At 36.2% G+C, this 25332-nt stretch overlaps 1 protein-coding gene across 2 annotated transcripts in view; it reads left to right on the top strand.

Annotated features, from left to right (window-relative positions):
- Positions 1–25332, top strand: part of LOC150086117 (2-hydroxyacyl-CoA lyase 2-like) — a 167190-nt gene that overhangs the window by 50216 nt on the left and 91642 nt on the right. For both annotated transcript variants that reach the window (XM_090374390.1, XM_090374391.1), the window contains exons 6-8: positions 8652–8790; positions 9557–9668; positions 13260–13360. In XM_090374390.1, the coding sequence (XP_090230516.1) occupies positions 8652–8790; positions 9557–9668; positions 13260–13360 (352 nt within the window). The remainder of the gene's footprint in view (positions 1–8651; positions 8791–9556; positions 9669–13259; positions 13361–25332) is intronic.

The following is a 25332-nucleotide window of genomic DNA, read 5'->3' as shown; positions in this document are numbered from 1 at the left end:
ACACTATTTGTTCTTTTTATCCAATATAGTGTTTGAATAAAGAATAGAATTATAAAGTGCATCATTTTTATTTTTGCCTCTTTTTCCCAAAAATCAAAAAAATATTGATTATAGCTTGCTTGCTTTATTCTTTTTTTTGACATGCTCACTAGAGAATTAAAATGACATTCACATTTCTTGTTTTTGCCAACCACATATAATGCATATTATATATGGTTGGCAAAAACCAACCACATATAATATGCATAGAGCATGTGTGGCAAAGATGGCAGCAAGCCCCCAAAACTTTTTTATGTGGTATCTGAAAATAGGATCAGCATTATCTCTATTATTTCTTGTACATGTACAAATTGCATGATTACAATCTGCAGGAGTATATTCTGTACATGGGTATCCAAGCTTTTGATTGCTGGCTTCATTTAACAACTCTTTATATTCATTGAATGTCAGATATCATGTAAAGATTTTTATTATTGACACTAAACTAATCCTGTTTATATACATCAGTCATAATCCTTTTTTTGATGATATGGCAGTACTGTTGAAACAGCTATCTGGTAATGACATAATTTTAAATAAATAATAAAATTATTATTTTAGGAAGTGATATTTGAAAGTAACAAAAGTAGTAATTGCAGGGAATTTCATTGGAAAGATGAAATTGGAAGGTGAGATCATTTGAAAATGATTTGTATTTTAATACAAATCATTTTTATGTTAACCAAATTGTTCATTTATTTACCAGAATACCAAACAATCCTAACTACACAGTCAGGTCAGCTGCTTGATCTTTTTCTCACAAGTAACCTTTCCAAGTATGTGGTCGAGGTGAGTAGTCCTTTAGGCATCTCAGATCACAATTTGGTGATGGTCTCTTCTCCAGTGGAACCTTTCTCTCGTGACCTCTCAACCTCATGTTATTTGGCATTATAAGAATGCAAAATGGGATGATCTGCAAGATTTCTTTTCCTTGTCAGATTACTAATGTCAATGTTTTCTCAGATTTTGTCAGTGAAATTATTCTTATAGGGATGAAATCCTTTATTCCACACTCCACCTTAAAATCTCATCCTTTATCTAAATCTTGGTTTTCCAATAAATGTGCTAAGACTGTTCAAGATAAGAAAGTTGCATATTGCAATTGGCTTGTATCCAAATCTGCAGGTTCATTTTCTGCCTACACCAAAGCTCACAACAATTATAAAGCAGTTATTAATCAGTCAAAACTAGATTTTGAACAGGCTAAATGTAAAAAACTTGCTTCTTGTCCAAATAGTAGTCAAGCATTCTGATTTGTTACTAAAGCTATTGGCTGCAAGTTTTGCCCATATCTATTCCCACCTCTGTCAAAATCAGATGGTTCTGTTGTCACTTCAGTCAATGATAAAGCTGACCTGCTAGCATCCTACTTTTCTTCCAGTTCATGTATTGATGAACTTGTAAACCACCTCCCACCATTCCCAGTACACTCCATTCAGTGCCTCCTGTGGTCTTCCATCTAAAGGATGTCCGAAGGATTTTGAACAGTCTTAATGCCAACAAAGCACCAGGTCCTGATAGTATTTCTCCACATGTTCTCAGAATCCTGTGCTCCTGAGCTTACTCCTGTTCTGTGTTGCATATTTTCACTTTCTTATTCCACAGGTTTTTCCCTTCTGCTTGGAAATTTGCTCACAACCAGCCAGTTCCTAAAAAGGGTGACGAATCCTTCCCATCCAATTATTGTCCCATTGCACTTACTTCAACTCTTTCTAAAGTAATGGAGAAATCAATTAACCCCCAACTCTTATACTATCTAGAAACCTTCCATCTGATTAGCAATTGCCAGTATGGATTCCATCAGTGTTGATCCACTGGTGATATTCTGGCTTATGTTACCCATCTATGGACAGATTCAATGGAAAAGTTTGCTGAAACTCAGGCAGTTGCTCTTGACATTTCAAAGGCTTTTGATCATGTTTGGAATAAAGGTCTTATAGATAAGCTTCCATCTTATGGTTTGTGAACTGATTTTTTGTAATTGGATATCTAGTTGTCTCTCTGACTACTCACTGTGAGTGATGGTAGATGGCTCTGTCTTCTAATTTCTCCATTAATGCCAGTGTTTCCCAAGGTTCAATTCCTTCTCCCATCCCACTCTTTTTCTCTTGTATATTAATGACCTGCCATTTACCGGAAATCCTAACCATAGTTTTGCTGATGATAGCATATTGCATTCCATCTTCCAGTTTGAGAAACATCCTTCTTTCACAAACAGCTTCAACTTCTAGAATATGCACTAACAATTGCTTAAATGCTGGTATCCAAGTAATTCTCCAGTGGGGCAAAGATAACGTAGTTGATTTCAATCCTTCTAAAACTCAGTCCTCTCTTAGAAGAATCCAAAAAAGGATTCTTCTGCTCTTCAATGACAATCTAATTTCTAGACAAGAATGTGTATTTCTGTTTTGCTTCCTCTGCAACTAAGAAACTGGGTTTCTCTTTTGATCTCAATGTTACTTTTCTTCCAAACATCTCTTCACTCTGTACAAATCCCAAATCTGCTCTACTGTGGAATATTGTTCCCACATCTGGGGCAGTGCCCCCAAAAACCTTTCTCTCTCAGGCTTCTAGATTCTATTCAAAAGAGTGCAGTTAGGCTAATTAATGACTCATCTCTAACAGAGTCTCTCCATTCTCTTTCTCATACAAAATTTGTAGATGTTCTGTTTCTGCTGCATGCCTATTCTGTAGATACTTCCATGGGCCCTGTTCTTCTGAAGTGGCTTCTATAATTCCCACACTCTCTCTCTCTCTCTCTCTCTCTCTCTCTCTCTCTCTCTCTCTCTCTCTCTCTCTCTCTCTCTCTCTCTCTCTCTCTCTTCCAAAGCAGTCCGAACACATGCTGCAACCAATCAACATCCTTTTACTGTCCAGCTTCAAACTCATAGAATAAACTTTTCTTCTTCCTCATTTATCTATTTAGCTTCTATTTTCTGGGGCAACCTTCCTTCATATATATACTTCCTGAAAATCACATTCTATAAAAATTAATGTCTAATGTCAACAAATATCTTCTTTCATCTTCTCAACCTTCAGCATAGGCACAGTGCTAAGTATTATTGGTTCTAATACCTCTTATGTTTGGGGTTTTCATAAAAAAAAAAAAAAATAAATAAACCACTGTCTTCATATGTGAGGCTGATGGTGTCATAAGGACAGGATTACTGGAATGTAAGTATTCATGACTATCTCTTTATTTAAGTTTAATTTTATTCAATTTAATCTTATTAACTAAATTATTAACTGATTAAAGATTAATTTAAACTGCTAAAATTAATCTTTACCTGATGTGTGCTACTAGCTATCTGTTGACTAATCAGGATCTATTACACATATAATTGCTAAAGGCTAAATATTAACAAGTAAGAAATTTTTAATTAAATTAACAACTGTATGTAAATGAAATTACCATAGTTTACCAGTTATGCTGCCTTTACAGTAATTGAAGAAGTGGTATAGAAAGTACCACAAAACATCTGAGAATATCTGTAATTCTTTAAGAATTTAAAGGCAGATTACACTCCATGTAAGTTGCAGTGCTTATTATTTCACGAATTTGCATTTCTTGATACCTGTGCACCATGCCATTATAAGAATATTTAAGATTAATAAATAATAAAGAAAATTAATAAAGAAATAAATGTAATCCTTAATTTTAAAAAGAAAGGAAAGAATGAATGAATCACTATATTGAGTTTACAAAACATATTTGAAGGAAAAACATTATTACCATATGAAATTATATTTAAATTTTAGGTACAAACCCTTTCAAGCATTTTGAATACTAAAATATACAGTTAGATTACATTTCTGGATTCTTGCTGAACTCCATCCACTAGGAGGGGAGGATATATGTAAATTAGATTAAATTCTAATTAATTACTTAATTCCACTGATTAATTAGAGTTTAATATAATTTACAGATATCCTTCCCTTTTTTGAAAATTTTAGGAGCAAGCAAACGAATTTGTGTTTGAAAACACAACATTGCTATTCAGTGTTGAGTGTTAAAAAGATCAATGAATATTGTAGCATCGTCTTTTTGATTTTTATGAATTTAATCTTATTTAATTGAGAAGAGGAAAATTACATCATTGTTTATATACTAATTTATATATTTAATTAATTAAGTGCTTATTTGGTTTGTTTTGGAATAGAGTACATGCCAGCTCATTTATACATTATAAAAATGGTAAGATTAGCATTAGCATTAGTAGAGGCATTTGATGCAAGAAAGCAAGCTTATGCAGCATCAGCCAAAAAAAAAAAAAAAAAAAACCCACTTCCACTTCACCCCTCTGTTCGTTCAAAATACCTGTCCAGCTGAGCCTTAAACTTATTTAAGCTATCAACCTCCACCACAAGGGTGGAAGTCTGTTCCACCAACCAACCACCCGCTGGCTAAAGGCAAATTTCCGCACATCTATCCTACATCTGTCTTTCCTCAATTTGAATTTATGCCCTCTCAGGTGATTTTTCTGAGCTAGAGGAAGAATCCCATCAGCATTGAGCGTGCTTAAACCATTCAAGGCTTTATACACCTCTATCAGATCACCTCGCTGGTGCCTAGTCTCCAGACACTGTAATTTGCAAAACTTAAGCCTTTCTTCGTAAGAGCACCCCTTTGTTCCATTCACTAATCTTGTTGCCCTTCTCTGTACTCGTTCCAGCAGCTCTACATCCTTCTTGAAATGAGGCCTCCAGACCTGTATACAGTACTCTAGGTGTGGCCTGACAATTGCCTTATACAATGGAATAATCACCTCCTTATCCCTGCTGGAAAAATTCCTGTATATCATTGACAATACTCCATGAGCTACTCTTGCAGCCCGTCTGCACTGCTCAGAGAACTTCATATTTGCCTGCACAACCACCCCCAAGTCCCTTTCATTCTCTACCACAGTCAGTGTAGTACCACAGAGTTGATACGTTGCTCTGGGGTTGCTGTTTCCCATATGTAGTACTTTACATTTGTCAATGTTAAACTTCATTTGCCACCTCTCAGCCCATCTGCTCAACCTTTCCAGATCCTGTTGCAGCAGCATAGTGTCAGTAGTGTCCTTGACAACCCTGCCAACCTTTGTATCGTCTGCAAACTTAGACATTAAGCTTGATATACCATCATCAATATCATTTATAAATACAGAAAACAATAATGGACTCAACACTGAGCCCTGAGGGACTCCACTAATAACATTAGTCCACGATGAGCAGTGTCCATTGATTACCACTCTCTGTCTTCTCCCCCTCAAATGTGTCCCCAATTCACAAAGGTGGATCGAAGGGTGACATGAGTAATTACAGACCAGTTAGTTTAACTTCTGTTCCGGGTAAAATAATGGAGTCGCTGGTTAAAGATGCATTGCAGGATCATCTAGACAAGACTGCAGCAATAATTCAAACACAGCATGGGTTTGTTAAGGGAAAGTCTTGTCTGACAAATTTGATTGGTTATTATTATGTGGTCACAAAGGAACTGGATGCAAAAAATAATTTTGATATCATATACTTGGATTTCAGGAAAGCTTTTGACACTGTTGCGCAAGAAAGACTACTGTACAAATTGGAGCAGAATGGTATTAAGGGTAAGTTGCTACAATGGATAAAAGGATGGTTAAGTGGGAGACGACAGAGGGTGGTAATCAATAGGTGCTGCTCTTCGTGGACTAATGTTATTAGTGGAGTCCCACAGGGTTCGGTGTTGGAAGGCCTCATTTTAGGAAGGATGTAGATTTGCTTGAGCGTGTACAGAGAAGAGCAACACGATTGGTGAGGGGAATGAAGGGATTCTCTTACCAAGAGAGGCTTAAGTTCTGCAAATTGCAGTGGCTGGAGACTAGGCACCTGCGCGGTGATCTGATTGAGGTCTATAAGGCCTTGAATGGGTTGAGCACGCTGAATTCTGATGGGATCCTTCCACTTGTTCAGATTACCAACCTACGGGGACATAAGTTCAAATTAAGAAAGGACAGATGTAGAATAGATGTGCGGAAATTTGCCTTTAGCCAGCGGGTGGTTAATTGCTGGAACAAACTTCCATCTGTCGTTGTGGAAGTTGATAGGTTAAATAAATTTAAGGAGGAACTGGACAGGCATTTGGAGGGAATGGTGTGTTTTTTTTTTTTTTTTTTTGGCTGATGCTGCATAAGCTCCTACACTTGCTTTCTTCCATCATGTGCCACTACTACTACTACTACTACTACTATAGCAGCAATTTGCCTCCAATGTCACACTGCTCCAATTTGTGTAGCAGTCTTCCATGTGCAACAGTATCAAAAGCCTTTCTAAGATCCAAGTATATAATATCAAAATTATTCCCTGCATCCAGTTCTTTTGTGACTGCATCATAGTATCCAATCAAGTTGGTCAGGCAAGACTTCCCCTTAACAAAACCATGCTGTGTCTGAGCTATAACTGAAGTCTTGTCTAAATGATCCTGCAGTGCTTCTTTAACCAGTGCCTCCATTAATTTTCCTGGAACATAAGTTAAGCTCACAGGTCTATAATTACTTGTGTCAGCCTTTGATCCTCCTTTGTGAATTGGGGTCACATTTGCACATTTCCAGTCTATGGGTACCTCCCCTGAGTCCAAGGAAGCTCTCATAATTATGGCTAAGGGTTTGCTTACTTCTTTTGCTGCCTCCTTTAATATAACTGGATAGATCCCATCCACCCTGGATGCCTTTCTTGTGTTTATCTTCAACAGTTTCTCCTCCACTTTACTCCCAGTTATTTCAAGATTCTGTAGCTTACTGCTAGAGTTGAATACACCTCTGGCATTCCCCTTGCTGAATAACTCCTCATGTGTGAATGTCGCTGCAAAATATTCATTTAGTTTGTTAGCTACCTGAGCAGGATCATCAACAGTTGACCCATCAATATCAAGTGGACCAATCTGATTCATCCCCTTCCTTCTAGAGTTTACATAAGTAAAGAACTCTTTGCTGTTTTTCTTTGCATCCCTTGCCAAGGATTTCTCGTAATCTGCCTTCGCCTGCCTAACCTCCTTTGTAACTTCGTTGCATATCAACTTGTATCTATCATAGGCTTCTGTGTCATGTGTTAATTTGTAAGTATCCCATACATTTTTCTTCTCTGCCATATGCCTCATTAGTTCATCTGACATCCATTTTGGCCTAAACCTTGAACAATATTTCTTAGTTGGTATGTAAAGCCTAGTAGCTTCCAAGATAAGTTCTTTGAATGCTTCCCATTTTGAATTTGCTGTTGGTAACATCATCAGTTGGTCCCACTGTATAGAATTTAAATACTGTCTCAGTCCATCGTAGTCACCTTTACGGAAGCAATAACCCTTCCCTTTACCCCTAATGGTAGTTACCTCTTTGAGTAAATCCCACTTCAGCACACTGTGATCACTGCCACCTAGTGTTTCATTTATCTGCAGATTCTTAATGCATGAAGAATCACTGCTGATAATCAAATCAAGAGTATTACTCCCTCTAGTTGCCTCCCGAACATGCTGATGTAGAAAACAATCATCCAATAAATCCACAAAAGCCCTGCTAGTGTGTGAGTGACCAGCCCCCAAATTCCAGTCAATATCTGGGAAATTAAAATCTCCCATTATAAGACTCTCTGATTTACTGGCTCACTCTATTTCCCTGTACAGTTCCTTATTATACTCATCAGAGTCATTAGGCCTATAGCACACTCCTACTCTCAATTTTGATCTCCCAATGTTTATGTCACACCAAACTGACTCAACACTGCACTGTCCAGTGATGTCGACTGGCTTCACTTCCTTGGTTTTTATGTGTTTCTTAACTAATAGCATAACCCCTCCCCCCTTCCTATCCTGTCTATCCTTTCTGTAGACGTTGTACTCCCCAAATTGCAGTTCTGCATCCCTTATATCTGTGTGACACCACGTCTCTGATATCCCAACAATATCTGCCTTTGATGTTTTGAGCAATACCTCAAATTCATCAAATTTATTTACTAAACTCCTAGCATTGGTGTACACGCAAGTATACCTGCACCTGTTTCTATTCTTAGCTACCCTAACACAACCCATGTGTTTACTTGTACCGCAATGGCTCCCAGCAATCTCTGAAATACTATGCATCTTGTTTTTCAGGCTTCTGCTCATTCTAATAGAAGCAGTGCAAGAATCTCTTTCACCTCTGCCAGTGGCTACTGTCAATCTATTGGTCTTTGTCTCCCCCCCCAAGCTAGCAGTTTTCCGAACCACCTAACACTGCCTCGAGTCAGTCAGTCAAGTTCAGTTATTCTTACTCTTAGAGATTCACAGCAAGTATATTCTGAAGATAGTAAGGCAGCATAGATGCCATCCTATTCACCTGCTTTTGGTATCTATGTTAAAAAATATGAACAGGTATGGTTGCAGTCCTTGATTGGAAATGGTGCCATGGCTGCACATCAGTAAAACCTTCTTTCAATTTCTCCTTTCAATTGAGTAAGGATACATGACCATAATTGTTATTCTTTTATAGTGAATGAATAGACTAATGATATATTAAATTGCAGAGGTATTATATTGAGTTATGTGGTGAAAAGAATAAAATTATTTGTCAAAAAATTTCAATAATATATGTAAAAATTTACTGTTTTTTTTTTTTTTTTTGCAGGGTAAAGGTGCTCTTCAAGATATAGACCAAATATCATTGTTCAAGTCTCTTTGCAAATATTGTGCATCTGTAAGAACTGTTCGAGAAATTGTCTATGTTCTAAGAAAGGCTTTCAAAATTGCTCAGTCAGGAACACCAGGTGTGTTTTGTCATTTTTAGATTTGACATACAGAAATGTCATGGCATAGTTGTTATTATTTTTTTTTCGTGTTTACAAGGTCGTTTTTTTTTTTTTTTTTTTTTTGTTGCAATATTTTTAGGAGGCTGCATGAATATCAGCTTTGTGTGTTGGTTGTATATGTCATAAATTGACTGTTCAAAAATTGTCTCCAGACTTAATCTCATTTTCATAAGCTTGATTTTACATTTGAATTGTCTCACTTGTGGATTTCTGCTACTTCGTGCAAAATATATTAATTTTTTTATTCCCAATTTTTATGTCTTATTATCTTAATTGATTTTTATGTAAATATGTAACATAATAATCAGCAGTAGACTTATTTGGTTTTCTGAATATTGCCAATGCACAGTGAAACATAAAAGAATCTCTCTCTCTCTCTCTCTCTGCAGGTAGTTTTTGCAGTTACCCCATAGGGGTCACACAGCAAAGTCTTCATGATTGTGCCCTATAGTTAAGTCAGTATTGGTTCAGTAAATATTTTCAGTTCTGTCAACCCACAGTTAACTATACTAATGCAGCTGTGAGTTTTGTCTTTGTGTTAATTTGAAACAGTCGAACTTGAGAGCTCTTAATTATGCATTTATTAAAGCATTGTAATATTTTTTTTTTCTTTATGTACATATTTCAAATTTTTAATGTGTGGTACTGATAACAGGACATTAAACAATTAATTTTTCCTATTTATTATATTAAAAATAGCTCTGCTCTCTTATCTTTGTTTCAGGTCCAGTTTTTGTGGAATTTCCAATTGATGTTTTATATCCATACCACCTGGTGAAAAGAGAAATTGGAACAAAAGGGGAAAGCAAGACTCTAATGCAGAAATTTGTGAATTGGTATGCATAGATTCATAAAATTTTTAGTATTAAAATTTTTCAAAATTTGGAAAGGTTAGCTTCATTGGTTAAATATGAATGCCTTGATAGGAAAATGCATATACACTTATATTCCTGAAGTATATTAAATTCTCAAGCAAAGCTAGGTTTTTTAACATGGTCTGCTCAAACTCTTGTGCTTAGGATGTACAGATTAAACCAAACATTAGCCTTCAGTAAGAAGATTTGACACTTACCTAATTTTAATGATATTAAAGTTATAGATAAAAAAAAAAGTTACCAATTGCTATTATTCATGGCAAAAGGTATCGTAATCAGAAATCAAATTATTGCCTTAAACAAAAAAGGGGCATACTGAACATGTAATTTGGGAGCTTCCTAGATATTGATTCTGTGCCATACTGGTTGAACTGGTTGAACAAAAGTATACTATGATGGACTTTTAGTATAGATGCTAAACTACTGAAAGTGTTATTTTATGGAATGAATCTTATTAGTTGCAGGAAAGTGACAAAAAATAATATCCAAAGCAGTCATTTTCAGCTTTTATTAGAATAGTGTGAAAATTAAAGGTACCTGGACAGCATTTCATAATTAGTTTCTTATTTAGCATTGATACAGCATAATTTATCATTTTTCATTTGATAGGGGAAAAAAAGATAAATATTCAAAGGTTGTTCATTCTTGAAAACATTATACCGTTTATCTTATGTAGCTTTGTTTGCATTTAAATGATGGTCATAAGTTAGGGCTGTAATTTATCATCTATTGTGTTTTATTTATTTATAGTTTTTAAGCTTGTGTTGATTGGTGTGCTGTTAACAGTTAAGATATCATTGATAAAGGTTAAGCACATAAAGAAATTTAAAAGTTTTTTTCACAGAGTTTAATTTATCGAAGGACCATCCAACAAGACTGGAGGCGCCTCCATAGCCAGGTGGGAAGGAGCAGCAGTGCGTAGCACACGCTTCTTGATTAGACCGGGATTCGAGCCCGTCACCACCAAATACGGAGGATGTGGAAAGGTCGGGGAATGACCACCGCATATCCCGGAGCAATATGGCCTTAGTTGCTAATGCTCCTAAAAACCAAAACAACAACAACAACAACCAACAAGACTGTCCAATTCTTCAATGTATGTGGATTATTCCTGTAGATGCTATTCTTCAGGAACTTTCACAGGGATTTAAATCTGCCAAGTACAGTGACCAAGATCATCAATCTCATATTGCCCAGTCCTAGGATGTCAGTTAGAAATGACCCTGCCATTAAAATGTTACATCAGTAAATGAATAATTGCCTTTGTCATGTATGGTCTTGCCTTTGTCCCATTTTGTTGGAAAAAATGTTTCTTTCATGTTCACTTCTGTGTCTTGCAGAGTTGGGGGAAAAAAAAAAAGAAGAGTATAACATGAGCTGAAATAATTGAACAAATATTATTAGAAAGCAAATAACCAGATTTTCAGGGATGTGTGCAACAAAAACTCATTTACTAACTTCATTAAGGTTATAATAACACCTATATTGGGCAGTGTAAACAAGAACAAAAATTTGACTTAAGACAATAGAAGAATAACAAATTTGATCTTGTCTTACACTTGTAAATTGAAGGGCACACTAGGAATTGTGTGCCCTACAAATCTCAGTTTTAACCACAGATATGTTCAATAAGAGAAGATTATTTAAAGAAGCATTTTTATGATTGAAATAATAGAAAATTATATGCACTGAACGAATTAAGAACCAGAGCACATAATCAAAAACAGTCTCATTCAATTAAAAAAGAAACTCAGCAGAAAACATACTCAAACAAAGCCCAGACAATAACCTGAAGAAGTCTCAAAGAATAGTCCTGAGACAATCCAGATCATCATGGAACCTGAAGACCTACACCTAATCCTATTTAATTCTAGCCAATCAAATAACTCTGGCACCTGTATCCAGCCAAGAATTATCTATCTGTAACTATAAATAAGAAATAGTTTGTTACGTAGGTTTTTTTTTTTATGATGGTATAAGGATTATAAGTAAGTGGTTTACCTTATTACTCTAGCATTAACTCTGTTAGATATTTTATAACTACTTTGTTTGGATTGAGATTCAGTTTAAGGTATCTTACAATTGTATCATTCATAGTGGCATTGTATTTGTTATTTTGTCTTCAAAATGGCATTTCTTATAACAGTTTATAATACCTTGTAGACAGTTTGTAACACCTTTTTTTACAAATTCCTCTGGATTAAAGTTGATGAATTAAAATTAATAATTTAAGTAAAAATATAAGAAATACTCAATTTGTGTACCATCTCATTTTTAATTTTTCAGTCATTGAAGAAGTAAAAAAAAATCTGTGAAAAATGATTTTTAGGCACTATTGGCAATAAATAGTCTAAGCTTTCTGCAGGCAAAGTGCTTTCATTTCAAGTATTTAGATAAAGATAATCTGTATGCAATATGCAGCTGTTCAAATATTGTGTTAGTGATGCGTTGTTTTCTGGATCTTGATGGAATGAATCACAAAAGGCAAATCACCTTTCTTTGTCAGTGGAAGTCAGAAGTTGTTGCATCTGCATGTTGTAAGGAAACAGTTCTAAGCTTTGTAGAACAATGCTTAAAGTGCATATTTGTTGTAAACCCAACTGTTGTGACAGTTTATTTTACAGATTTACTTGGTCTAAAAATAATCACTTTCTGTATGTGCACAGTATTTTGAGGTATCCTCATGGACATTTTTTCTGAAAAAATGTCTTATTATCTATCACAGAACCAGACTGTTCAAACTTATTTACTCAAAGTTATTGACTTTCTGTACGTTTTCAGCAAACAAATTTCAACTTAAACTCTTGCTTTATTGTAGCAAGACTACCAATTTGATAAAAACATTTTTTAAACAAAAAAAATGCTTCTCAGTAGTGGTACTGCATCTAACTTACAGAATTTTCCTGCTAGGGTGCATCGCTAACTGGTAAAAAATCCTGTATGTCTTATGTGTTTATTGATACCAAACTCACCAATTCAGCCCAATACTTAAAAAAAAAAAAAAAAAAACATTCAGAACTGTTATCTTTTTTGTTGCCTACAAAATAGTATACATTTCCTGTTTTTAATGCCTAGCTGTTTTGTGTGTTATTGATTTCTTTTTCCTGTCTTGTTATTGTGTTATTCATAATGACATTTCTTATATCAATTTAACCTGTTTTTTTAATAATATCATAGAACCCAGTGTGCTGTGACCAAAATAGTTTAATGTACTAAGAAAAACCTAAAACAACCACCAGCCATCTTTTAAATGAAACTTAGCCTGTAGGCTCAATTTTGTTTACTGTGGTGGTGGTGTTTGTTATTGATCCAAATAGAAAAATTATGTTAATGTTTAGATACTAGTTTATTACTAGTATTTTTACATTAAGAGACATTTTTCTTTCAATCATATTTATAATGGCAGTTTGAATTGAAAAGGAAAGTTTAAAAATTACAGATATATCTTGCATTTTTTTTTAAAATGGGTATTTCATGAAACTTGTTTATGCTGAATAGTTTCAATAACATGTAATGGCTGATTTTTGCTTCCACACTTCACTCTAATAATAGGTACCTGAATAATTACATACGCAACGTATTTGGCGGTGCTTTTGATTCCAGAGATGTTTCACCATTGCCACTTGATATTCCTTTTGCCAATGAAGCTGAAAGTGAGTATGCATTTTTCATATTTCAATTTAAATGTTGATTAAATTTGATATCTTTAAGAATGAAATTTGAAAAATCACAAATTGACATGTGATTTTCCCATTCACTTCAAATGATGTTTCACAAATTTGAAAATTTGAAAAATTTTCAAAAAAAGATGTTGTAAAAGTTATAATTTTTATGATTTGGTTTATTAATCAAATTTTGTAATGGTAAAGTACAAATTATTAATAATTATACTTTTAATTTTTGAAGTCTATAAAATCAGGTTGAGAGAGAAAGTGGGAGTAGACAGGAGTTTTCCAGTCACTGTTCTTGATTATAATCAAAGCTTTTAGGAAATTTGCACTTCCAAAAGTTCTGCAATTATTATTTCATAATACAATTTTGTGCTACAAAAAAAGTCCTTTGATCTTTTTAAAATTATCTTTAATTGAATATTTTCTGCAATTTTCAGTTAGTTATCACTATTGCTCAGATACAATTTCCTAACCATTTATTTTCTTAATTCATGCAGTTTGTAACCCTCAACAACTCTGAGTTAGGTAATGTATATATTGTGTTATTTAAAGTGCATACAATTATCAAATAACATACCTTAGGATTTAAAAACTCCTATACTGTGTTCAAGAAATGTTTACCAAAACTTCATTATGATGGATGGTTCTGAGTGCCAAGCTGTTGTGATCAAGTGTTTCTAATGTAGGTTCTAACTCTGTTGATTTTCGTATTCTCGCTTGCAGCTTATTGCTATATTTTTAGTTATTTGTCACTGATTGGCACTGTTTCTACCTGCTTTGTCACTGTTCCTGCCTGCTTTCTAGGCTACTGCTTATTCCAATAAAAGCAGCGCACGAATCACTTTCACCTCTGCCTGTGGCTGATGTTAGTCTGTGTATCTGCTCAAGTTAGCAGTATTTTGAGCGACCTAAAACTACCCCGATAGCAGCAGAAAATATCCTTGCACCCCTTCTATTTAAATGGAACAAAGGGGTGCTCTTACAAAGAAAGGCTTAAGTTTTGCAAATTACAGTGTCTGGAGACTAGGCACCAGCGAGGTGATCTGATAGAGGTGTATAAAGCCTTGAATGGTTTGAGCATGCTCAATGCTGATGGGATTCTTCCTCTTGCTCAGAATAATCACCTGAGAGGGCATAAATTCAAATTGAAGAAAGACAGATGTAGCATAGACGTGAGGAAATTTGCCTTTAGCCAGCGGGTGGTTGGTTGGTGGAACAGACTTCCATCCCTTGTCGTGGAAGTTGATAGCCTAAATAAGTTTAAGGCTCAGCTGGACAGGTATTTCGAATGAACAGAGGGGTGAAGTGGAAGTGGTTATTTTTTTTGGCTGATGCTGCATAAGCTTGCTTTCTTGCATCAAATGCCTCTACTAATGCTAAATGTATCCTATTCCTGTAAAAACTGTCTCGCTTATTAACAAGCACAGACAATGTTGAGAAAAATCATACTTCATGAGCCTTGCATAGTCTCTCCAGGAATGAATTGATTGACAATGCTCTTATCATATACTTCATCCTATCATGTCTGGGCAGGTTGCAGACACTTTCAATTTCAGTTCTAACTCATGACTTTTTCTCAACATTGCTCTACTCCTGATCTTAGTATCATTAGTACCAATATGGACAAGAATATTACCTTTTGTGCCCTTTAAAGTGGGTGCCTCCATAGCCAGGTGGGAAGGAGCAGCAGTGCGTAGCACACACTTCTTGATTAGACCGGGGTTCGAGCCCGTCACCACCAAATACGGAGGATGCGGAAAGGTCAGGGAATGACCACCGCATATTCCCGGAGCAATATGGCCTTAGTTGCTAATGCTCCTAAAAAAAAAAAAAACTCAGCCCTTTAAAGATGATATTTGCTCTACGATGTCATCTATCTTAGCCCTTGGCAGACATACACAGGTCTTTTCCAACCTGCCCTTTTTTCTTTTTTGCTCAATATATTTTTTGTTTCCTTGCTAATCAAGTCACCAATTATAGCTACTTCCTGTAGGGACCAAGGATCTCTGTTGCAGAGGAGTCTTTGTGTGTTGTCCAATGCTGGGACATGGGTTCAAGTGTTGGACGTGCAGCTGAGTGCTTGATGAGACACTTTTAATACCATCAGAATTCTGAATTTGTGCTCAATCTCCTCATGTTCTTTGCAACACACACGCATGCACGCATCCCTTATGGCTCTATATGTCCTATTAGAAGTATCTTTATGAAACGAGCACAAGTACTGTCTTTACTATTAACGACAGTAAAGATAGTATGCTACTCCAACTGGATCTAGACAAGTTGTGCAAATGGGCTGAGAAGTGGGAACTGAAGTTTGACATTGACAAATGCAAAGTACTGCATATGGGTAGCAATAACCCAAGAGAAACGTACCATGTGGTACTACACTAAGAGAAGTGGCAAGTGAAAAAGACCTGAGGTAATTGTGCAGTCAAATATGAAGTTCACTGAGCAGTGCAGACAGGCTGCCAGGGCAGGTCATGGAGTTTTGTCAATGATATTTAGGAATTTTGCTAGCAGGGACAAGGAGATGATTATCCTGTTCTACAAGGCATTGGTCAGGCCACACCTAGAGTACCGAGTACAGGTCTGGAGGCCTCATTTTAGGAAGGGTGTAGAGTTGCTAGAATGAGTATACAAAGAAGAGCAACAAGATTGGTGAGGGGGAACAAAGGGTGCTCTTACCAAGAAAGGCTTAAGTTCTGCAAATTGCAGCTCTTGGAGAGTAAGCATCTGTGAGGTGATCTGATTAAGATGTATAAGGCTTTGAATGGGTTGAGCAAGCTGAATGCTGATGGGATCCTTCCACTTGCTCAGATTAAGAACCTGAGGGGGCATAGATTCAAATTGAGGAAAGACAATTGTAGAACAGATGTGCAGAAATTTGCATTTAGCCAGCGGGTGGTTGATTGGTGGAATAGACTTCCATCTTTTGTTATGGAAGTTGATAGCCTAAATAAATTTAAGGCTGAGCTGGACAGGCATTTGGAACGAATGGAGGGGTGAAATGGGAGGGGTTTTTTTGGCTAATGATGCATAAGCTTGCTTTTTTGCAATGTATGCATGCCTCTGCTAATGCTAAGTAACATATATGACATAATCCTGATTCATTGGAGGACTGCCTTTGAAAATTTTTCCTCAATCCAATTATTCCCATTACTTTGAGCCCTTTGGTTTGCTGCTCTATTGTGAGGCATGATTTTAGTCTAAATTTATTTTAAAAATAACACATTAAACTAAGAAATCAAAAAGAATAACATTTTGCTAATTCTGCTTATTTTGCTACGATACAAACTGTGCTGTTTTAGATTATGTTACATACTACATGATTGAACTCTTCTAAAGGGTAATAAGTGAAGGGACTTATTAAATATTACCAAAGGAAAATGAAATAGCCAAAGAGTTACATGAGCAGAAAGTAACACAGACAAGATGAATCATGATTCAAAAAGCTGAAGTCTTTCCAAACCAAAACATCATTTTAGTTTTTAATATACCAAATTGCCAGCTTCAGTTAATGCAGGGTACCTACATTGCTGTCCTTGTGCATTCATCCAAAATTCCATGATATGTTACTAATGCCAAAAATTTGGTCACTGCTGGGTAACGTGTGGATGCAATTTTACGCATGCAAACCTGGATCTAAAAATCATTTACAAACAGAATGTACTGCAATATCTCTACACTATGCCTTAATTGAAAAGTTGTTATCCAACCTATTTGTAAAATTAGTGCTAGATTGCACTTAATTAAGCAAGCTCTTTTGCTTGTTTTGCCTGTTAACTTATTTGTAAGAAGCACATGTAAATGTAGTGTATTTGTATAGTCAATTAACCTTCATAATGTAATTTAATACTACATGACAAAGTTATTTTGTCTTGTAGTAAATGCAGGGTGATTGTAAAGTTGACAAACCCAAATTATTTTCGATTTTTTATTTTTTATAAATAAGTTGACAAATAGGATACGGCTTGTTCTGTCTGCCAACTTTTGTGAGAAGCACATGTAAATGTAATGCAATAGCCAATTAACATTGATAATGTATCATACCTTAAGACAAAGTTATCTTGTCTTAGCAAGTTTGATTAATTAATTTGGCAAACCCAAATTAATTAATCTTTACTATAATACTGTTTACACATTCTGACAAGATGAAGTCTCAAGAACACCCCATTATATTGGTTATTATTTGTCAAACTACTTAATTGTCTTCTATAAAAACACTGTGTATTTATACAAGACATTTTAACAAAGCAATGCATATGCTATATATTAATAACAATTTTAATGTGTTGCGTACATAAGGACATCCTAGAGCCTCCACCTTGTCAGTTGCACGTAAACAGTTTTACAGTAAAGAAATATTCACAAATGCAACACATTTGTTGTTGAACATTATGCATTGTTCTTATGCAGCATGTTATATTGCACATAAGGTGTATTCCTTATGTGCAATATAACATGCTGCATAAGAACAAAGCATAACATGCTGCATAAGGTATTCCAAACTTGTCTGGTGCTAAATAAATCAATCAATATGTCATCAATGAATATTTAAAATATAGCTGAAGTAACTGTTCATTATATTTCAAGAAACATGGTGAAAAGAGTGCTGTAGAAGCAGGAGGTCATTTTGAAACATCTCTTACGACTTTGTATATGTCATGTTAAGTATTAAAATAAGTTAATAAAATCATTATGGGTTGCATATGACTTTTCATTTGCCTTGTATAATAACTGACATAAATTACTTTTATATTATCTGTGTGCAACTTGTATTTGTATATAGCCATTCCCCGGGCTTACATAATACTTGACTTACAGAAATTTGACTTTACATAAGTTTTTGCCAGCCGGTACAAACTTAAAAAATCGTGGAAACATATATTTGCACTCCATAGGAATAAACGGAGGTATCGTGAAAATATCGTAATGTGAACCCGATAACACATTGGTTTTTTTTTTTTTTTTTTTTTGGTAATTCATTCCAAGACCTTGGAAGTTGAAATTTTTGCTATATAACTAAGCTATTTATTTCTATAAAAGGTCATTTTTATAATGAAAATTGCACTACTCTTTCATTGTTATCATATGTTATGTTATATAAGAATCAATTTTGAATGCCTTTGTGATATTTTTCTAAAACACATTTCTGGAGGTCACTATCATAAAACAATAAAAACAATTTGCACTCTCTGGTTTATTGGGCTTTTTTGTCAGCGCTATGTATTATAAACGTGTGGCAAACTCGATCTTATTGCATTTGCAATAATACTGATAACTGGAATTCTGTGGGTTTTTTTCGTTATGGTATTATGGTGAAATGAGTTCCTCTTCACTGAAATCTTCAACCATAAAAAAAAACAAATTTTTTGAATCTTCTCTTCATTACTATTTACTTATTACAATGGTGAAGGGAAAGGGACCAGTGGAAAGTGCAAGTTCCGGCAGTGCTAGGAAATGAAACAAAATTAGCATTAGCATTAGTAGATGCATTTGATGCAAGAAAGCAAGCTTATGCAGCATCAGCCAAAAAAAAAAACAAAAAAAAACCCACTTCCACTTCACTCCTCTGTTCGTTCAAAATACCTGTCCAGCTGAGCCTTAAACCTATTTAGGCATCAACCTCCACGACAACGGATGGAAGTCTGTTCCACCAACCAACCACCCGCTGGCTAAAGGCAAATTTCCGCACGTCTATCCTACATCTGTCTTTCCTCAATTTGAATTTATCCCCTCTCAGGTGATTATTCTGAGCTAGAGGAAAAATCCCATCAGCATTGAGCATGCTCAAACCATTCAAGGCTTTATACACCTCTATCAGATCACCTCGCTGGTGCCTAGTCTCCAGACACTGTAATTTGCAAAACTTAAGCCTTTCTTCGTAAGAGCACCCCTTTGTTCCATTCACTAATCTTGTTGCCCTTCTCTGTACTCGTTCCAGCAGCTCTACACCCTTCTTGAAATGAGGCCTCCAGACCTGTATACAGTACTCTAGGTTTGGCCTGACAATTGCCTTATACAAAGGAATAAGCACCTCCTTATCCCTGCTGGAAAAATTCCTGTATATCATTGACAATACTACATGAGCTACTCTTGCAGCCCATCTGCAGTGCTTAGAGAACTTCATATCTGCCTGCACAACCACCCCCAAGTCCCTTTCATTCTCTACCACTGTCAGTGTAGTACCACAGAGTTGATACGTTGCTCTGGGGTTGCTGTTTCCCATGTGTAGTACTTTACATTTGTCAATGTTAAACTTCATTTGCCACCTCTCAGCCCATCTGCTCAACCTTTCCAGATCCTGTTGCAGCAGCATAGTGTCAGTAGTGTCCTTGACAACCCTGCCTAACTTTGTATCGTCTGCAAACTTGGACATTAAACTTGATATACCATCATCAATATCATTTATAAATACAGAAAACAATAATGGACCCAACACTGAGCCCTGAGGGACTCCACTAATAACATTAGTCCACGATGAGCAGTGTCCATTGATTACCACTCTCTGTCTTCTCCCCCTCAACCACCCCTTTATCCATAGCAGCAATTTGCCTCCAATGTCACACTGCTCCAATTTGTGTAGCAGTCTTCCATGTGCAACAGTATCAAAAGCCTTTCTAAGATCCAAGTATATAATATCAAAGTTAATCCCTGCATCCAGTTCTTTTGTGACTGCATCATAGTATCCAGTCAAGTTGGTCAGGCAAGACTTCCCCTTAACAAAACCATGCTGTGTCTGAGCTATAACTGAAGTCTTGTCTAAATGATCCTGCAGTGCTTCTTTAACCAGTGCCTCCATTAATTTTCCTGGAACAGAAGTTAAGCTCACAGGTCTATAATTACTTGTGTCAGCCTTTGATCCTCCTTTGTGAATTGGGGTCACATTTGCACATTTCCAGTCTATGGGTACCTCCCCTGAGTCCAAGGAAGCTCTCATAATTATGGCTAAGGGTTTCCTTACTTCCTTTGCTGCCTCCTTTAATATAACTGGATAGATCCCATCCACCCTGGATGCCTTTCTTGTGTTTATCTTCAACAACCTCTCCTCCATCTTACTCTCAGTTATTTCAAGATTCTGTAGCTTACTGCTAGAGTGAATACACCTCTGGCATTCCCCTCGCTGAATAACTCCTCATGTGTGAATGTCGATGCAAAATATTCATTTAGTTTGTTAGCTACCTGAGCAGGATCATCAACAGTTGACCCATCAATATCAAGTGGACCAATCTGATTCATCCCCTTCCTTCTAGAGTTTACATAAGTAAAGAACTCTTTGCTGTTTTTCTTTGCATCCCTTGCCAAGGATTTCTCGTAATCTGCCTTCGCCTGCCTAACCTCCTTTGTAACTTGGTTGCATATCAACTTGTATCTATCATAGGCTTCTGTGTCATGTGTTAATTTGTAAGTATCCCATGCATTTTTCTTCTCTGCCATATACCTCATTAGTTCATCTGACATCCATTTTGGCCTAAACCTTGAACAATATTTCTTAGTTGGTATGTAAAGCCTAGTAGCTTCCAAGATAAGTTCTTTGAATGCTTCCCATTTTGAATTTGCTGTTGGTAACATCATCAGTTGGTCCCACTGTATAGAATTTAAATACTGTCTCAGTCCATCGTAGTCGCCTTTACGGAAGCAATAACCCTTCCCTTTACCCCTAATGGTAGTTACCTCTTTGAGTAAATCCCACTTCAGCACACTGTGATCACTGCTACCTAGTGGTTCATTTATCTGCAGATTCTTAATGTATGAAGAATCACTGCTGATAATCAAATCAAGAGTATTACTCCCTCTAGTTGCCTCCCGAACATGCTGATGTAGAAAACAATCATCCAATAAATCCACAAAAGCCCTGCTAGTGTGTGAGTGACCAGCCCCCAAATTCCAGTCAATATCTGGGAAATTAAAATCTCCCATTATAAGACTCTCTGATTTACTGGCCCACTCTATTTCCCTGTACAGTTTCTTATTATACTCATCAGAGTCATTAGGCTTATAGCACACTCCTACTCTCAATTTTGATCTCCCAATGCTTATGTCACACCAAACTGATTCAACACTGCACTGTCCAGCGATGTCAACTGGCTTCACTTCCTTGGTTTTTATGTGTTTCTTCACTAATAGCATAACCCCACCCCCTTCCTATCCTGTCTATCCTTTCTGTAGACGTTGTACTCCCCAAATTGCAGTTCTGCATCCCTTATATCTGTGTGACACCACGTCTCTGATATCCCAACAATATCTGCCTTTGATGTTTTGAGCAATACATCAAATTTATTTACTAAACTGCTAGCATTGGTGTACACGCAAGTATACCTGCACCTGTTTCTATTCTTAGCTACCCTAACACAACCCATGTGTTTACTTGTACCGCAATGGCTCCCAGCAGTCTCTGAAATATCATGCATCTTGTTTTTCAGGCTTCTGCTCATTCTAATAGAAGCAGTGCAAGAATCTCTTTCACCTCTGCCAGTGGCTACTGTCAATCTATTGGTCTTTGTCTCCCCCCAAGCTAGCAGTTTTCCGACCCACCTAACACTGCCTCGATAGCATCAGCAAATATTCTTGCACCCTTTCTATTTAAGTGTATCCCATCCCTGTAGAAGCAGTCTCTCCTGTTAACAAGTACAGTCCAGGCTGAAAAAAATTCTACCCCTTGAGCCTTGCACAATATTTCCAGGGCCGAATTGATTGACAATGTATGAAGGCTCTCATCATATACTCCCTCCTATCGTGTCTGGGCAGAATTGCAGACACTTTGAAATTCAACCCTAATTCTCGGCTTTTGTTCAACAGTGACCTGTACTTGTTAAGTAATTCTGCCGGTCTCCTATTCTTAATATCATTAGTGCCAACGTGTACAACTATATCACCTTTTGTGCCCTTAAAAGATGATATTCGCTCTACAACGTCATCAACCTTTGCCCCTGGCAGACATACCCTGGTCCTGTTCCACCTATCCTTTTTACAAAGCATGTTCCCCATTTCCCTGACAATAGAGTCACCAACAACTACTAGTTCCTTCGGGACCAGCGCATTCTGCCTTGGGGGTTGCCTCTGTGTCACGTGATGCCCAAGTGCAAGCTCTGGCGTTGATATGGGCAGCTGAGAGCTTGATGGGCCCCTCAATTTAGTTTCTTCGAGGGCATTCACCCCGTTCTTCAAGCTCTCATATAGGCCCACAAGAACGCTGAGTTGTTGCCTGATATCGATACACTCCTTGCATCACGCACACACAAAGACATCCCCCATGGCAGTATCATGTCCCTTACCCGATTGCTCTGCAAACGTTAAGCAAACAGTGCATTTTATAAGGCTGTGAGTCAGAGGACAACTGCCCCCTCAGTTCTGCTCTGAGCCACAGCACTTCCATTAGCTTGAGCCTTTTGCTTTGCTGCTCTGGTCTGAGTCATGATTCTATTAATTTATTAATTAATTATAATTAATTATGTTATGTTATTAATTATGTTAAATATAATTAATTATGTTACGTTTGTAATCTAAGTCGTTATATGTATTTATTTAAAAGTACAATTTAACTGCTAACGAAGTTCAACTAATGCTATGTAGTACGGTATATAACTATCATATCACAAAGGCTGGAAAGTTACGAACGGTAAATCTACGGACACTTAAGTATTAATTAACTTTCAAATCTCGCTGTCTCAATTCAGAATAAACTAATGATCCTTACTAGGTCTATAAGCTACTTACAGAAATTGATTTAGAAATGAAGATGATTAATTAAGAATTACGAAGCAGGACAAAGTTTGTCATCTATTGCAAGGAATTAGGTCGTTCTGCTTCAACAGTGAATACTATTTTAAGGGACAGTGCACATATAAAAGAACATGTTAAAGGATCAATGCATTTAAGATCAACAGTGATCACAAAACAGCGTTCAGGTGCTATATCGAAGACGGAAAAGCTATTAATAATATGGATGGAAAATCAGATTCAGAAGCAAGTGCCCCAGAGTCCAATGGCCATTCAAGCAAAAGCAAGAAGTATTTGTGAAGATATTAAGGATAAGTACAGCGAACCCCAAGCCAAGTTCGTAGCAATCAATGGGTGATTTAATAGGTTCATGCTGGTTTCCAAAACATTTAAAATATGCGGTGAAGTCGCCAGTGCTGATTCTGCAGCTGCAGAGAAATTGATGTGTTGGAGAAAACCCCTTCTTAATCTCCACAGCCCTCAATTTCTGCCGCAGCTTGCTTATCAGCTGGAGAGTTAATTATGGCACTGATGCTTGAAAGGTAAAACTTGCTGAGGTTATGCCTGTCTCCTCTCTCTTTTTGTAATTTTATAATTTTGAAATTTTTGCAATTTTGTACACTTTTGTAATTTTTCTGTGCATGAGATAAAAAAAAATTGAATAAATAATTCTATTTACATGTTCGTCAAACATTTATTTTTTGCTTTAATCAATTCAATCAAATTTGCGAGTGCTGCATAAGCATTTAGGGAAATTCTGACTTACGTAAAATTCTGACTTATGTAGAGTTCCGCGGAACGCAACCCTTACGTAACTCGGGAGTGACTATTTTTTGATGTGCGTAGAGTAGGGTTGTATGTATTGTATGGTGCCTTTGGTTATTGATAAACAATTTCAGATATATGTTTAACTTTACAAGTTGTGATTTATCAGAGCACTGTTCTTTTCTGTGTTATTTTGCCTGGATGTTTATGCTAGTTAAGATAATTTAAATATGTATTTTGCATATGTATATATCTATAAAAATTCTGTTTATGCTCCAGGATGACTGCACCGTCAGAGGAGTTCCCAAGATAGAGAACGAAAGAAACAGCACCATATTTAGCAGTCATATGGGCTTGAACTATGGTCACTCATAGCTTGTGTACTTATGTGAAATCACTCCTGAACACTCAGTTATGGCAGCCATCCTACATCCACATAATCTGTATAAATGTACTAAATATATAGGATGTTCATAAAGTTTCAGAACAACTTGAATATTTAATAATGGCTGAACCAGACTCAACAGAAGGGAATGATTTTGTTTGTTACAGCAACTTAAAAAGTTTTACTTACATGTTTTTTTTTTTTTTTTTCTGTTTTTTTTTTGACTAGATGGTACCTGTGTAATGTGAAACAGAATAGTAGTGGTAACTTCAACTACATGAATTATGTGGTTTATAGAGCCCAAAAAAGATATCTAAACTGAGAAGTTCTGTATAATATACAAAGGGAATTTCATTTGTATATTATTCAGCACACAATTATCTCCCCCCCCCCCCCTTCCAACTCCAAACAAGAATAGAATAGTATGGGAGGTTGGTATAAAAAAATTCTTGAAAATTACAGCAGGATGGGCCATTGCCACAAAGTCCTCAGTAAATATTTCCTACATCAATTGATAGACCAACTCGCTGGCTATTTTGTTTGCTGACTTTGCACTCATAAATTTCTTACTTCGAGGGTTTATTAAATATTTACTTTGTAGGAAAAATGTTACGCACACACACCCAAGAACTATGAGCCAAAATTGGTGATACAATGATAGTGGTCAGTGCCAGCACGTTTTGAAAGGAAATTTGAGAAATTGATTATAGATTATAGATTCTGTGTTATGTGCAACTAAGAGTGCACACATTGAAACATATTAAAGCTTAAAAGTAAAATTGTTTGAGTTGCCCTGTCATATAAACAAACATTTCTGTTTATTGTCTGGTTTATACATAGCCAACAAAAAAATTGGTAATATTACCTTTGATGTAGTTGATGGTGATCTTGTACATTAATTTCCTAGTTCATTTCACAAATATACGTGGTCTCAATTCTAATCTCAATGATGTCCATTTCCACTTGCAGTCTGCAAACCCCATGTACTTTTTCTGACAGAATCTCAGTTATCGGTTGATTTAACTACTGCTCATCTCAGTTGCCTAAACTGAGATGAGCAGTAGTTATGATTCCTTACACTGTA

This window comes from Mastigoproctus giganteus, chromosome 5 (assembly GCF_048544385.1).
Source record: "Mastigoproctus giganteus isolate SK-2022 chromosome 5, ASM4854438v1, whole genome shotgun sequence".
Taxonomy (NCBI): Eukaryota; Metazoa; Arthropoda; class Arachnida; order Uropygi; family Thelyphonidae; genus Mastigoproctus; species Mastigoproctus giganteus.
This window is presented reverse-complemented; position numbering and strand designations above follow the sequence as displayed.